This window comes from Centropristis striata, chromosome 23 (assembly GCF_030273125.1).
Source record: "Centropristis striata isolate RG_2023a ecotype Rhode Island chromosome 23, C.striata_1.0, whole genome shotgun sequence".
NCBI lineage: Eukaryota > Metazoa > Chordata > Actinopteri > Perciformes > Serranidae > Centropristis > Centropristis striata.
Window position 1 is genome coordinate 14,015,409 of NC_081539.1, and position 14,103 is coordinate 14,029,511.

At 36.4% G+C, this 14,103-nt stretch overlaps 1 protein-coding gene across 1 annotated transcript; it reads left to right on the forward strand.

Annotated features, from left to right (window-relative positions):
- The first annotated feature begins 1,127 nt into the window (after nt 1–1,127).
- On the forward strand, nt 1,128–13,362 carry arl8 (ADP-ribosylation factor-like 8). Its single transcript, XM_059326638.1, has 6 exons — nt 1,128–1,506; nt 4,995–5,055; nt 5,141–5,288; nt 8,018–8,101; nt 8,844–8,995; nt 11,573–13,362. Exons 1-6 carry the CDS (start codon nt 1,461–1,463, stop codon nt 11,619–11,621), a joined length of 540 nt encoding a protein of 179 aa, XP_059182621.1. The 5' UTR covers nt 1,128–1,460; the 3' UTR covers nt 11,622–13,362.
- The last annotated feature ends 741 nt before the right edge of the window (nt 13,363–14,103 follow it).

The following is a 14,103-nucleotide window of genomic DNA, read 5'->3' on the forward strand; positions in this document are numbered from 1 at the left end:
GTTGATCTGCAACACCTGTATGATATTTATGTGTTTTATTTAGATATACATGCAGTATATAAACATTTAATAAGTGTTTTATTACACATTATAATATAATTGTAAGCAGTTAAAGGGAGTGCTGCTTATAAATGTAATGTTCTATTATATTAATATGTTTAACTATATTATCCCCAGCCTCTACTTACAGGTGACCGAAAGAAGAGTTATAGTTGTGAACAATTATATTAATAAACAATTATATCTAGCTACATTGCAGTTGTGAAGTTTATATACTGCTCATAAATGCTAAAAAGGAGAAATTTAAAAAAGGACCAAAAAAAACCCTACCAAATCATAAATCACCATTATCTTTGTTTGCTATGTCTTACTGCTTTGTGTTCTTTTCTGTATATTCTGTTACATTTATTTTTATTTATCTAATCTTTGATCTAATCTCATCTTTTTTCACTTGTTTCATTGCACAAATAATACAAAATAAAAAATGTTTTACTTTATATATATATTCAAGATGTTCTGCCATTATATACATTATACGTTATGTCTATTACAAAGAAAATTAATAATAAAAGTAAAATACTCAAGAAAAAAAATCAGCAAGTACAGAATAAAACATTAAACAATTATATACATATGTTTTTGTTGTACTGTGCCTATTACCCAGTAAGCTTTAAATTCAAGTTAAATTTCTTTTTTTATCATATGCAAAACAATTACAGACAAGCTGTCGTTGGCAATAAAAAATCTTCAAGAAAAAATTGGGAAAATGAGCAGAGAAAAATATCATAAAATGCTTTTAAAAACTAATGCAATGAATAAAATAACAAATCGTATATAGAGATTTAAACAGTTATAAAATAGTAAATAAAAAGTATATAATAGATAATGTTACATTATAATGGTAAAGAGGCAATATAAGTACTACAAATATAATTCAAGATGTATAATAAAAACATTATGTTAATGCTACATTTTTTTCATGCCCTTTCTCACTCTTTAAAAGTTTGTTTGTTGAAAGTTGCTCCCAAAAATGGCCTACGTGTAGCACACCTCGACGTCATCACGTAACCGGAAAGGATCTGAATAGCTGGGGTTGCTTTTTTCAGCGAACCACTGGCAGCAGCCAACGGGCAGAAGAAGCCGTGCGGGCAGAGCAGAGTCAACACAGTGCTGCACTTATCACCCTGTGTTTATGCGGTTTGCGGAGGCTTTGTCGTCAACCCGAGCCGCTTGGTAATGAGTCATCACATCTATGTCACCTTAAACCGTTTTATCCCTGCGTTAGCTGCGTTTTAGTTGTAACCGGAGCGCATGGAGTCGGCGTTGAAAAGGTCGGTGAGGTGTTCTGCGGATAAGAGATCATCCAGCTCATGTTAGCTAGCCGCGGACTGTACGCTGTGGACTTGAGAGTGGAGAAGCTCGCTGCCCACTCGACACACGGACGGACATCTACCTAAACAATGGGCCTCATATTCGCCAAACTGTGGAGCTTCTTCTGCAACCAAGGTGGGTGTCGGTGAAACTGTTACGGTTCGCTAAACCTCCCGCTAGCCGCTCAACCGAGGATAATAAGTGTTAGCCCGTTAGCACAAAGTGAGCAGCATAATAACAGATGGGGGCGAATTATCTCGCTACATCTCACTGTTGTGACTTCAGGACTCTCCCATCTGAGCTTTCTTTGTTTCAAAAACAACCATTTAAACTACAACACCTTCATAAACCACTTTAATCTCTTTATCACTTTGTCAATCAACATGATTAACTTAAGTTAATCCTGCAAGAGCGTATTATTTATCCAGTTGTCAACCAGCTTTACCTCACTTTCCAGGACACATTACATTACATAACTTTACCCTGACTCTCCAAAACGCTGTTAAATCAAAATGTTCTCGGTTTTTCTATCGTTCACTTTCCTTTCTAACAAATAAAGATTCAGCTGTTGCTATGTTTAACAGTTAATCACTCGATATTTGGCCAGAAGTGGAAAACAAAGGAATAACAACCAAATGGAGGAGAAAAAATGTAATCAAAGAGCCGAGATGAAAGAAAACAAACAAAAAACAACAGACATTTTCACCCCAAATAACTATTTCTTTAACCCTTTGATGCACAACATGGGTCTAAAGTTACCCGACTGAGTTTTTATTCTCTACAATAAATTATTTTCATCATTCAGTATTCCAGGTCATCCTCAATCAACTTGTTATTGATCATCATACATCCTCATTTTTTGTTTTCATTTCTTCCTTTTTGAATAAAAACCCTTTTTTGGATCACTGCACATCTAATGCACAACATGGTTCAAACATTTAATTATGGGGTGTTGTGTGTATAATTTTAAGGAAAAATGAATTTAATAAATTTTGGAATAAGGCTGTAACATAACAAAATGTGGAAGTAGTGAAAACCTTCCAGTTCCTGATACATAAACATGATAGATATATGAGTGTTTGGCCCCTCTTACTGCTAGAGTAACTATTTGAATCAAATCATTATTATTATTATTATTATTATAGTATTAGGTCATTTAATTTTAAATCAAATTTGGATGAAAGTCATTTTTGACCCATGTGTGTAAAATTTATGTAATTTATACCAAAACTATTTTTCTCCATAAAGTATGAAAGGAAAAACAACCAAATGGAGGAGAAAAAAAAGGTAATCAAAGAGCCGAGATAAAAAAAAAAACACTTTCGACCCAAATAACTATTTCTTTAACTTCTGTGTACACTGTGAAGTATTTCAAAGGTGGAAAGTGTTTGCAAGCCGGAAGGTACATAGTAAGGGTGTGTTTTGTTTGATTAATTTTCTTTATTGAGTATTTAATCTGAGTGTTTAGCTAAACTTTACTGGTTGGTGCAGCAGTTTCTTTTCCCAGTATGTACCTATTATTTTTTCCTTTTAATAAGAGAAAAGGAAAAAGTTTTTAAGCTGTTAACTTTAGAGATTCAATGACATTGATCAGTGGATCAACAGCAACATTTCGCCAATCGATTAGTCAGTAAAGTAATATTTTGTGGTTTTCAAGTCAATCAAATGTGGAGATTTTTGCTTTTCTCTGTGTTATATCATGTTTAAACTGAATGTCTTTGGGGTTTTAACTGACCAGACAAGACATAACCTTGGACTTTGAAAAAACTTGGATGAAATATTATTTTTGTCTTTTATGACATTTTACAGACAAGGTAAAGACTCAAGGTTAGGACTATGCTTGAATTTAAATATATTCCTTGAAAAATGCTTGATTTCCAGCATAATCAGAACCCATTCAACACAATCCTTCATGGAAAGCAAATTGTTTTATATATATATTAGAAATAAAATAACTGGGAGACAAATAATAAACTTATTTGTCTCTGTGAGAAAAAAATGTTTATATGAAAAAATCTGAAAACTATTTTTTTTGCAGTTGCATTTACAGTCATTTAGATGTGAGACTGGAAATTATTTTATGTAGGTACCTTAAAAGTGTTTACAATTACTCTTAAAGAGCTGTAATAACTCTGTTTTATAGACCAAACAATTAATTCATTAATCTAGAAAATAACTGTATGAACCCTCTTGTCTAAGTTCCTGTGTTGTATTGTTGTCTGGCCCTGAGGATGGCCGAGACGGACTCCTGCTTTCTTCCCCTTATTCAGGATTACACAGACTTGGCGTGTAATCCCTTAAAAGTGAATGAAACTTGACACCAGGGACTGAGTGGCATTGTAAAACTACAGAGTCACAGCTAATTACATGTAATCAACACAGTAATAAGATCAGCCAAACTATCAGACTGGAAGCACTGGTGCCGGCAATTATGTGATTTCACTTAAATTAATGTTATTTTAATGCTTTATTCTTGTCTCAAACATTTTGCTGCAGTGTGGGCTCCACTTGAATAAATTATTGATTCCTATTATTGACATCTAGTTTGTTCTCAGTAACATTTAAAAGGAGTCTGACCCAACCTTGGGCTAGATGTGCTACAGCAACATGTTTTTCTTGTGCAATAGATTGTTTTTGTTTCCATTCATTTGTATACTGAAGTGTTGTCAAAAGGGTATTTGAAAATTCAGATTTAATGATTTTAATAGTCATACAGGATTTTCACAGGGTAGCTTCTCTTTTAGGAACGTACATTCATACAAAGTCTAATTTTAACTGTTACATCTTTAAGGTTAGGATCATGCATTAATTTGAATACAGTCAAAATAAATGTAATCTGCTGTTTCATCTCCACAAACACTCACTTCAACCACAAATCTTTTTAATATTTCAGATAAAAACAATCCAGTCTACAAAGTTGTTTGTTGTCTCCTTGTGTCTGACACAAGACAAGCTAAAGTAACTAATAGCTAGACAAGTACTTACTCTGGCAGACATTACTTGATCAATAATGATCAAAACATACAGTAAAAGTGAATATAAACAGCTGGTAGAAAAACAACTACAGAAGTTGATATATTCTTTGCAACTGCATTAAAGGCAACAGTTAAGATGTGATGATAAAGGCTTTGAGAGTTAGTACATTTTGGGTTTAGGTACCTTGAAAGTGCTTGAAAAGTGCTTGGATTCTACTGTACGACCCCTGTAGGAAGTAATAGAGGGACAGATATCCTCTAACACGGAGTTTGATGCACATAGTCTGTCAGACCTGCAAACCCTCTGACCAGATTTCCTTCCTGCTCAGCTGCCAGAGGCCTCAGAAGGGCGGACAAGTCAAAACACTAAAGTGGGATATTTTGGCATGTCTGTGTCAGCCCCGATTCTGCATTTAGTCTTTTCTGTTTGTCTGCTTCACTGCCGGCAAAGCCTTCGCTGGTACAAACTGTGCGAGCTGGACTTTATGAATGGAAAAAAGATTCTGGGGAGGAAAAAAGAGGTTGGAATAAGTTCAGCCTGTATGATTTTGAACAGGCAGCGAGGAATGCAATGTGTAGACTGAGAACTTTAAACTTAACATAATGGCCACTTAATGTTTTTCCATTTCTACTGTATTTGTTTTGCAGAGCACAAGGTGATAATTGTCGGACTAGATAATGCAGGGAAAACCACCATCCTCTACCAGTTGTAAGTAGTTTTATAAGTTGGAATCAACTCAGTCGTCCTTCTTTACCGCAGCAAAAACTCACTTTATGCTTCTGTTTTTATCAAGTCTGATGAACGAGGTCGTCCACACGTCACCCACCATCGGCAGCAACGTGGAGGAAATAGTGGTGAAGAACACTCACTTTCTGATGTGGGACATAGGAGGGCAGGAGTCTCTCCGGTCCTCCTGGAACACCTACTACTCCAATACAGAGGTGAGGAGTAAAACACAAGCTACACACTTTGTACACGGTGTACTTTCTAACTAGCAGATGAGAGGAACAGAAGTGTTGTCCAGCAGTGGGTTTTCTTTCTTCTTCCCGAGCGTGGCAGCTGGTGTGTTTGTTCAGTGCACAGACGGCAGCAGGGGCCGCCCAGAGTCAGGGGTCAACCGTTCACAAAGGGGCCTGTCTGAAAGGCAGAGCGAGGGTCAGCCTCCGCACTGTTTTGGAGAAAAGTCGTGGGCAGATGTGTCTTAAAGCTCTCTGCAGAACTGGAGTAACATCTGCCATGACATGAGATATTCAGTGTTGGTTTAACCCGTTATGACCACCGATACCACACAGCAGATCACAAGTAAACACAAGGCCACTTCCATTTAACACATGACTTATAATTTATGATGGTTTTTTTTACATTATACAAACAAACAAGAATGATGAACAAATATGTTTGTATAAAATAAGTTTGTAGGAAAAAAAACAACAGAATCCACGCCGGGGTCGAGGGGGTCAGGTGACGATTCTCACCAAAAACAAAAACAACAAAAATAAGAATGTAGCATCATGTTAATAAACAACTAGAAGATGAACTGGAATCAGAATCTGGGACAAGAATAATGACAATAATATCAGCCAACAAATCAGGCAAATTTTCCGGCTGTGGCTCAGTTGGTAGAACTTGGGCAAGATACTGAACCCCAAAAGGCTCACCGATGCTGCTTCATCGGTGTATGAATGAATTCCCAATGGTGGCAGGTGGCACCAGTGTGCCCTGGTAGCCTCAGCCACCACTATGAATTTGTGTGTAAACGGGTGAATGAGCGCAGTCTGTAGTGTGAGGCGCTTTGTATAAAATCGTGTGCAGTCCATTTACCATTTACATTGAAAATAAAACCTAGTGCACCCAGATATATCTGTCTGATTGGATAAAGAAATACACAATTTTTCCCAGCGTTTTTTTACTCCAGTTCTTTTTGAAGTCGTAGGGAGTGTCATTTGTTCTATTAAAGACATATGTTTGACAATGTTCATGAATAAAATAAAATTTATTGCTTATACATCTCAGCTAAAGCCCTAAAACGACTAGTCAATGCACTAGAATTATATTTGGCAACTATTTTCTAATCCTTTGACATATTCAATTGAAAACTACCCAAACATTATATTTTATGTTCAACAGGATTAAGTTTTGTTTTTATAAGTATACACTATTTTTATCTATGTTTTAAACAGCTGGTGCTTAACTTTTTCTTTTTTCTTTTTAATTTATTACTGCAGTTAATCTTTGTGTTTAGCTCCATTAGGGTGTATTTAGCTAACATCAAAGGAACAGAGTGAAAACAACTTTCTTACATGAAAGTAAAAAAAACAACTATGAGGGTAAAAAAATGAATTGCAAGCACTTATCTCTAACTGTCCAGGAGTTTGTGTAAAAAAAGCTCTGAAGGAAGACAATCATTTTGAAATATGAAGTCTACTTGTACCACATTGGGGGTTAAAGTTGACAACATGACGTGACACACTCGCACACCTCTGTAGGCAAACACATTAGTTTTTCACAGTGATAGTTACTATAGCAGCAGCCTTAGAAGACACACTCTGTTGTCGTCAGCACTTTGTTCAGTTTGTCATTTGCTAAGTGCGGGGAACATCTCTGTACGCCCCAAACACATTCTCTGTTTTCCCGGAGACAACAGGACGCCATTAGTCTCAAGCCCTCGTTAGTTGATACCATAGTTTCCACATGTTAACAGTGGTCACTATGGTGAAGTTTCTTTTACACTTAACACAAGACATTTCTTTTAGATAAGGGTTAACAGAAGATATTATTTATTATTATTTATATGGGGAAATTCAGTCATGACGGCAGCTTAAGATACAGACGGGGTTACACAGATATAAAATAAAAATATATACATTATATTGTATTGGACGTTATTATTATTGCACATTGGGTTTTTCCTGAGAGTATTTTGTATTGCACAGATATTGAACACTACAAAAAAATAGATTGTGGCATGTTAAGTAGCTTGTTGTATGTCATTGTAGCTGTAATATTATGAACAATAAATGAAGATGATGCAAGGATATATACGTAAAGTATAAAAGGGTGTAAAAACACATGTATAGTATAGAATATATTTATATAAGCTGTACAGCAAGTATAAAAAAGTAGAAAGTGTGCTATTTAGTACGACAAGTCCAATATAATATATTATATATTTTGCTTGATCATAAAAAGTTACTACGGCTTATTAGAATAGCATTCATTCGTATGTGTAGAAGTGTAGATTTATGGCAGAAACACAGTAATTTTTTGTTTCATTAGAGTAACTAGAAGCCCTACAGTGACTATAGGAGCCATATATTGTAGTAACCCTGCACTTCCTGTGGTAACTTCACTCTTTGTCAGACTAGTGTAGGTCCCCAGCTGTGATTTAGGTCACAGTCATGTTGGATAAAACGTGTTGCTGAAACTTTTTCCTGAGTCGTTTGGTTTAAATGGCGTCTCTCACATCTCCCCAGTGTTAACGAGCCTTTGGTCTTTTGTCATTCAGGGTCACTCTCTCTCATTCAAACGGGGTTATTAGCATAGCAGTCCCCAGTGCCCATTGTGAAGGCCATGGCCCCGGAAATGCCCCCCCGCTGTGCTGCATGTGATTGCTGTAAATGTCTTTTTGAAAAGAGGTCAGTCAGTGTGATTTTTGCCTCCTACTCTGCAGTTCATCATTCTGGTGGTGGACAGCACAGACAGAGAGCGGCTGGCCATCTCTAAAGAGGAGCTCTACAGGATGCTGGCTCATGAAGTAAGACACCCATCTAAAAACCTCTCTGTTTGGCCTTAACTCTCTGAACCCCAAGATGTCTCACAATTTACTCACTGTGGCCTTGTGTTTCACTGCACATATACAAGTCCTGCAGCTCTGTGGAAACAGCACAATCATGGCTGAAGTGGGAACAACTCAGAAATGTCTTTTATGTAGAATAACAGATTTATTATGACATAAATCATAGAAAAGAACAACCACAAGTTGAATTTCTGATTTCTTTTTTAAATTGGAATAAAATGGAATTTATATACAGTCATGGAAAAAAATATTAGAACACCCTTGTTTTCTTCAATATTCATTTTAATGCCTGGTACAACTAAAGGTACATTTGTTTGGACAAATATAATGATAACAACAAACATAGCTCATAAGAGTTTAATTTAAGAGCTGATATCTAGACATTTTCCATGAATGTATTCATCCATGAAGCTATTTTTTGGTTATTTTTTCTAATAGAAACTTGTCACCTATGATCCGTTCAAGGACTGGTGGAAAGTTCATATTTTGACGATAATACCAGTTTTTACAGTTTATTTCTATGATAAATTGCATATTTTTGGCAATCATTGTAAGAAAACATGTTTCAAACCCGGTGGGTTCAGAGGGTTAAGGAGGCACACTACACAGACGGTGAATTTTCCACCCCGCATTTTTTAGAGCTACAAAAGGTGGCAGAGAGCGTGGCGATGGTCTCATTGTTCTCCATGTCTCCCCTCAGGACCTGCGGAAAGCAGCTGTGTTGATATTTGCCAATAAGCAGGATATGAAGGACTGTATGTCTGCAGCGGAGATCTCCAAATACCTCACCCTGAGCTCCATCAAAGACCACCCCTGGCACATACAGTCCTGCTGTGCACTTACTGGAGAGGGGTAAGAGATATTCGTCGATGCTTATGAGTGTTTGAAGAGAGAGTGACACAGTTAGCAGGATTTTAATTCATTCAAGATGATCAGTATACAGATGTTTTTAACTAGGGAAGCATCAATGCTATGCTGGATATGTTTTGCAAAAACATTTCATCCCTTTGGTACCGTTTATAATCGATATATATATAAGACAATCTTTAAACTGTGTCCTAACTGTAAGATTCTTTGCTTTCTGGTGCAATTTGAATGGTGCTTGTACAAGAATCTGCAGTTATACAGTGTAAAAGTTGATCTTCAAGTCTCATTATGCTCTTCTGATATGTTTTACAGTAAACTCAGTTAAAAAATGACAGAAAAACACTACATTTTATAATGTCCAAAAACTGATGGAAAAAAAACCCCATGTAATTTTTTTGTCAAAAGTGTTATTTTTTAGAATGCCTAAAAATGTTTAAAATTACCCTATTATAGTCTGTTGATACATATTATCACATTATTTAACCAGAAAGGACAGAAAAACACCATATTATTCGATGTCCAAAATTCAAAGGAAAAAAAGTCATACGTATGTCGATTTTTGTCAAAAATGCTCAAACTTTAAAACGCCCTAAACATGTTAAAAATGGCCGCCAAACTTTTCGCTCACTCTCACTGCCGGTCGCCCAAAAAAAAAAAGAAGAAGTAAAAAGGACAGTGGTGGAAGAAGTATTCAGATCCTTTACTTCAGTAAAAGTACGAATACCACACTATGAAATGACTCCACTTCGCTCATTTTAACTACCTAATAAACTTTTAAGTGGTTTAATTTATAAAAATGGGTAATAATTTGAAATGTATCATGTTTTTCATTTTAAATCTTGACCTGAAAAGTAACTAAAGCTGTCAGCTAAATGTAGAGGAGTAAAAAGTACAATATTTGCCTCAAAATGTAGTGGAGTAGAAGTATAAAGTTACATAAAATGTACATAAAAGTACCTCAAAATTTTACTTTAAGTCCAGTACTTGAGTAAATGTACATAGTTACTTTCCACCATTGCGACCTGCCTCTTCTAACTTATACATATCAGTTAAGAGTCCTCCTTCAGATACTGTATGAGGATTAAAGGGATAGTTTGTGCATTTTTATACAAAACTTGGTACAATTATTGTCAATGCCACACTATAACACTTAAGGCAATGAAATTCATAGGGGTGGTATAGACTGGCCCCTGTAATGCACACACCCCGACGGCAGCATGCCCCGACACGCGTGTACTGCAAGGGCCCGTTCAGTACTGCTTGCAGTCCTAGTTATTATTATTGTTACTGGCTAAATCAATTCCAGGCATATACCATGTTTCCTATACAAGACAACAATGAGAGTAAATAGAGTAGAGAGACAAGTCTATTGATGGAAAACAACTGTGTTGAAACCAGTCTTGAGGAGCTGTGAGCTCTGTGAACCACCAGAGGTCACTGTTTGTGCTCAGTTTAAAGCCCTGAAGCTTCAAAACAACATAAACAGGATGAAAGCCTCACTGAGCTTCATCTCAGGCTTATTCTGTTAAAGATTCAGACGTACATAGATGGTTGTTTTGTCCTTTACCAAAATTAAGTTGATTTCAACTTACTTACTATCAGAAGTAATTCATTTATTGATAAATAAAAGTATAAATACACATCTTTCCAATGTTTTTCAATTAACCAGTTTTCAGTTTTTCACATGCATGTATAAAAGCAGGTGTACAATGATGCAAAGAGAACACAATCTTCACTTCCCACAGTCTGTTTATTCATCACATATAGGTTTGATATTTTCACACATCCATATGATACCACATACCAGCCTATGTACCATCCTAACTACTTGTTAGTTTCACACACAATGTTAAGAACTCAACAACTAAACACTTCCACCAAGGGAACTTGCATTTCTACCATTCGCTCCAGGAAGAGAGAACGGAAATTAAATTAGTGGAGTTATACAAAGTTTTCTCACATCTTCTAATTTCAATCCATTTATCCCAAATTTGGTAGACTTTGTGCTTTTGGACCCTTAAAGAATAGGTTTGTTTTCCCATTTTGAATATCTCCAAAATCATTCAGTACCAATCTTTCTATGTAGGTTGACCAATGCAGCTTTGTATCCCTCTTTCATATCAAATAAATGCATTTTTTATTACAGATGTATGAGTGGAACAACTTGACACACATTGCTGCGCTGCATCTCAAATGAATTTTTAGGTTCCCAGCTTCCAAATGGTTTACACCGTTTCTATGTGACATCTACTGTTGACCTGCTATTCCCCCTAAACACCCACTGCCTCCCGCTCTAATTCTCTATAAAACGTTAAGGGGTTAAAAAGGAAAAAAGCACGTTAATATATATCGCCCCTTATACTCCTGAAGCCACCTGGCAATCAGATCACATATCGACAGTTTTGACTGGGCAATAAAAAAAACCCTTCTTTATCTGCCCAGCACTAGGGTGTTATAAATATTTTGTGCAGCCAGGGAGGAAAACTGCAGTGAATTATGAGACATCCTTGAAATGTGTCCGTTCTTCCTCCGCTGACATGTTTTCCCTGATTGTTTTTCCAGTTTATGTCAAGGCCTTGAGTGGATGACCTCGAGGGCTGGACTCAGATAGCCCCTCCTTCCACCGTCGATGGCCTGACTACCTGCACCACCCACACGGTGGCAACTACAGCTTCTCCTTACTGGCTTATTACTTTTTATTTTTATTTTTAAATGACCAACTTGGACTTTGACCTCTGGAGACGGAGCAGCTTCGACACCTTCCACATCTTAAGGGTTATAGTGGAACCTGGTGTTTCTCCTAGTCGATTTAAAAACCAGAACTGATGAACTGAACTGGTTATCTGGAACGAAAAGTCACTTTTACAGTAAAGGAAAAGCATTTCATTAAGTTAAGAGTGTGTCCAAGTGCAAAGCAGGGCTGTACTGGACATCATTTACACTACATACATATCATGTTACGTCACACCATATCATTAAGAGAATGCCATAAACATCACGTTGGTGCAGCTCTATTATTATAATTAGTTTGTTCATGTTCAGGACAAACAAAGGGATTACAAGCAGTATTGTAAAACCAGTTTTGGTGGCACGAGGGAGTTTTTCAGAATAATGTTCTCAATTTTTTTTCCATTATTGTTCTTAGCACAGCCATTAATATCTGTTACACATGGTTTCAGTTTCATAAGCTACAATGTTGAAGGTTATTCTCACAATAGATTTTATTGGTGATGTATTGAAATGTGGTCAAGTATGGATCTCCCTTCTTTAATAACATGAGCCTGTACTTGTACGTTATCGAGCCAAAATGGTTGAGAGTGTTGGCATGCAAATATTTTTTTCTTCAGCCAATTATTTCATTTTTGCAAAGCATTAAGTGGCTGAAACATAATTTCCAGTGCAAGTATAACGCTCAGTTTTAATAACAGTATTTTAAATTTAAACACTTTGTTGTGTCAATGATGCATTATGATTTTTATTTAATTTTATTCATTTTATTTTTGCTTTTATAGGGAGTGCAGGTGTGCTTGTGGCGAGTTAGCATCTCGACCTGTTTTGTATTAACAGATGATCATTGGTGCTCTGCAGGTGTGTGTGTGTGTGTGTGTGTGAGACTGATCCACTGCATTATAAACATTTCATTCATTTTCTGCAGCCATTTTGGCGCATATTTCACTTTAAACATTTTGTACTTTTTAAACAAAGGGATCAGAATAAGCCTCCCATCAAACAGGTGCCACACAATTACGGGGAAGTTGTTACTCGTCAACCATTCTGGACTTTGACGGTTCAGTGGTTTAGTAGCATTGAGATGATTTTAACTTAATATTTTGGCCATCATATAGGTAAAATACTTGATCCTCAGCCTTAACCATGTTGTTGTGAGTGTCTGGAGGACCATATGTGTATGAATCTGACAGTGTGCCCATGATATTTTTTCCCTTGTTTCCCTCTTTGGCGCAGTAAAAGAATCCCTTGAACAGATCTATGCACGCGTCACTTTGAAACCATGTGTACCTTTTGCAAGTTCCACAGTGGCCAAAAAGGAGGAGGTGCACAAGTTTCATTGAGTCTGATTTAAAACTGTGATGAAGAACTGGTGTCCATCTTGATGAGGGGGTGCCTCTGGGTCTCTACAGTCTAGTTTGTTTTGGGACAAGGTATTTTTACACAAAGAGGAAAAAGGGTGAAACGTGCAGCCCTGAGACTCTGCAGAATTAAGGTTTACAGCTTTTGCCTTGATCTCACACAACAAGGGAACTGATTTATACCATCACTGTGGTGGTGTCCAGTCTGGGTCATGTACTGTATTTCAGTTTTGTTTTAAATAAAAGTTTGTTTTGAACTTTGAAGACTGAGTTGATGCTGTTTCTTTTTCAACATGTTTTCTTCTGGACTTGTACTTAAAAGCTTGAGCCAAACGATTAACCTTCCTGCCATGTATTTTGATAGTAAAAAGCCAAAACATTTTACTGATTTATTTATTTATTTTGCCATTTTCAAAGAAAACAGACAAGCAAAGCTTGAAAATGGCTTTTGAGTGAGGCAAAGCAATCCATGAAAAAGGAACGTGCAAATAAACACGGTTATGATGAAATGCATCATAAAAAAGGAAAAAATGCAAGTTGTATTTCTCCAATAGATTGAAAGTATAATGTAGTTATTCCAAACAATATATTTTGGCAACATTTTAAATGACATGAAAAACACTTTCAGGATGACCAAAAACTGAAGAAAAAAACCCCGCCATATAATACTATGTTGAAAAATGGTTAAAATGCTTGAAATTGTTTCATTATACTGTTAAAATGCCTAGAAGTGTTTAGAATGGCCCTACTGTTGTTTCATGATCCATATCATCACATGATTTAACCAGAAATGACAGAAAAAAGGCACATCATAGGATGTCAAAAATTCCAAGAAAAAAAAAGTCATAGTATAGTATGTCGTTTTTTGTCAAAAAGTGTAATTTTTTTTAAATGCCTAAAAATGCAAGCAGTACTGAACGGGTCCTCACAGTACACGCATGTCGGGGCATGCTGCCATTGGGGTGTGTGGGCCAGTCTATACCACCCCTATGAATTTCATTGCCT

What these genes read in the sequence shown, in the direction of transcription:
- arl8 (XM_059326638.1), top strand. Translation starts at nt 1,461, where the DNA reads ATGGGCCTCATATTCGCCAAACTGTGGAGCTTCTTCTGCAACCAAG. An exon ending in CCTACTACTCCAATACAGAG is followed by an intron (nt 5,289 to 8,017) that starts GTGAGGAGTAAA and finishes CCTACTCTGCAG; the next exon opens with TTCATCATTCTGGTGGTGGA. An exon ending in TGTGCACTTACTGGAGAGGG is followed by an intron (nt 8,996 to 11,572) that starts GTAAGAGATATT and finishes TTGTTTTTCCAG; the next exon opens with TTTATGTCAAGGCCTTGAGT.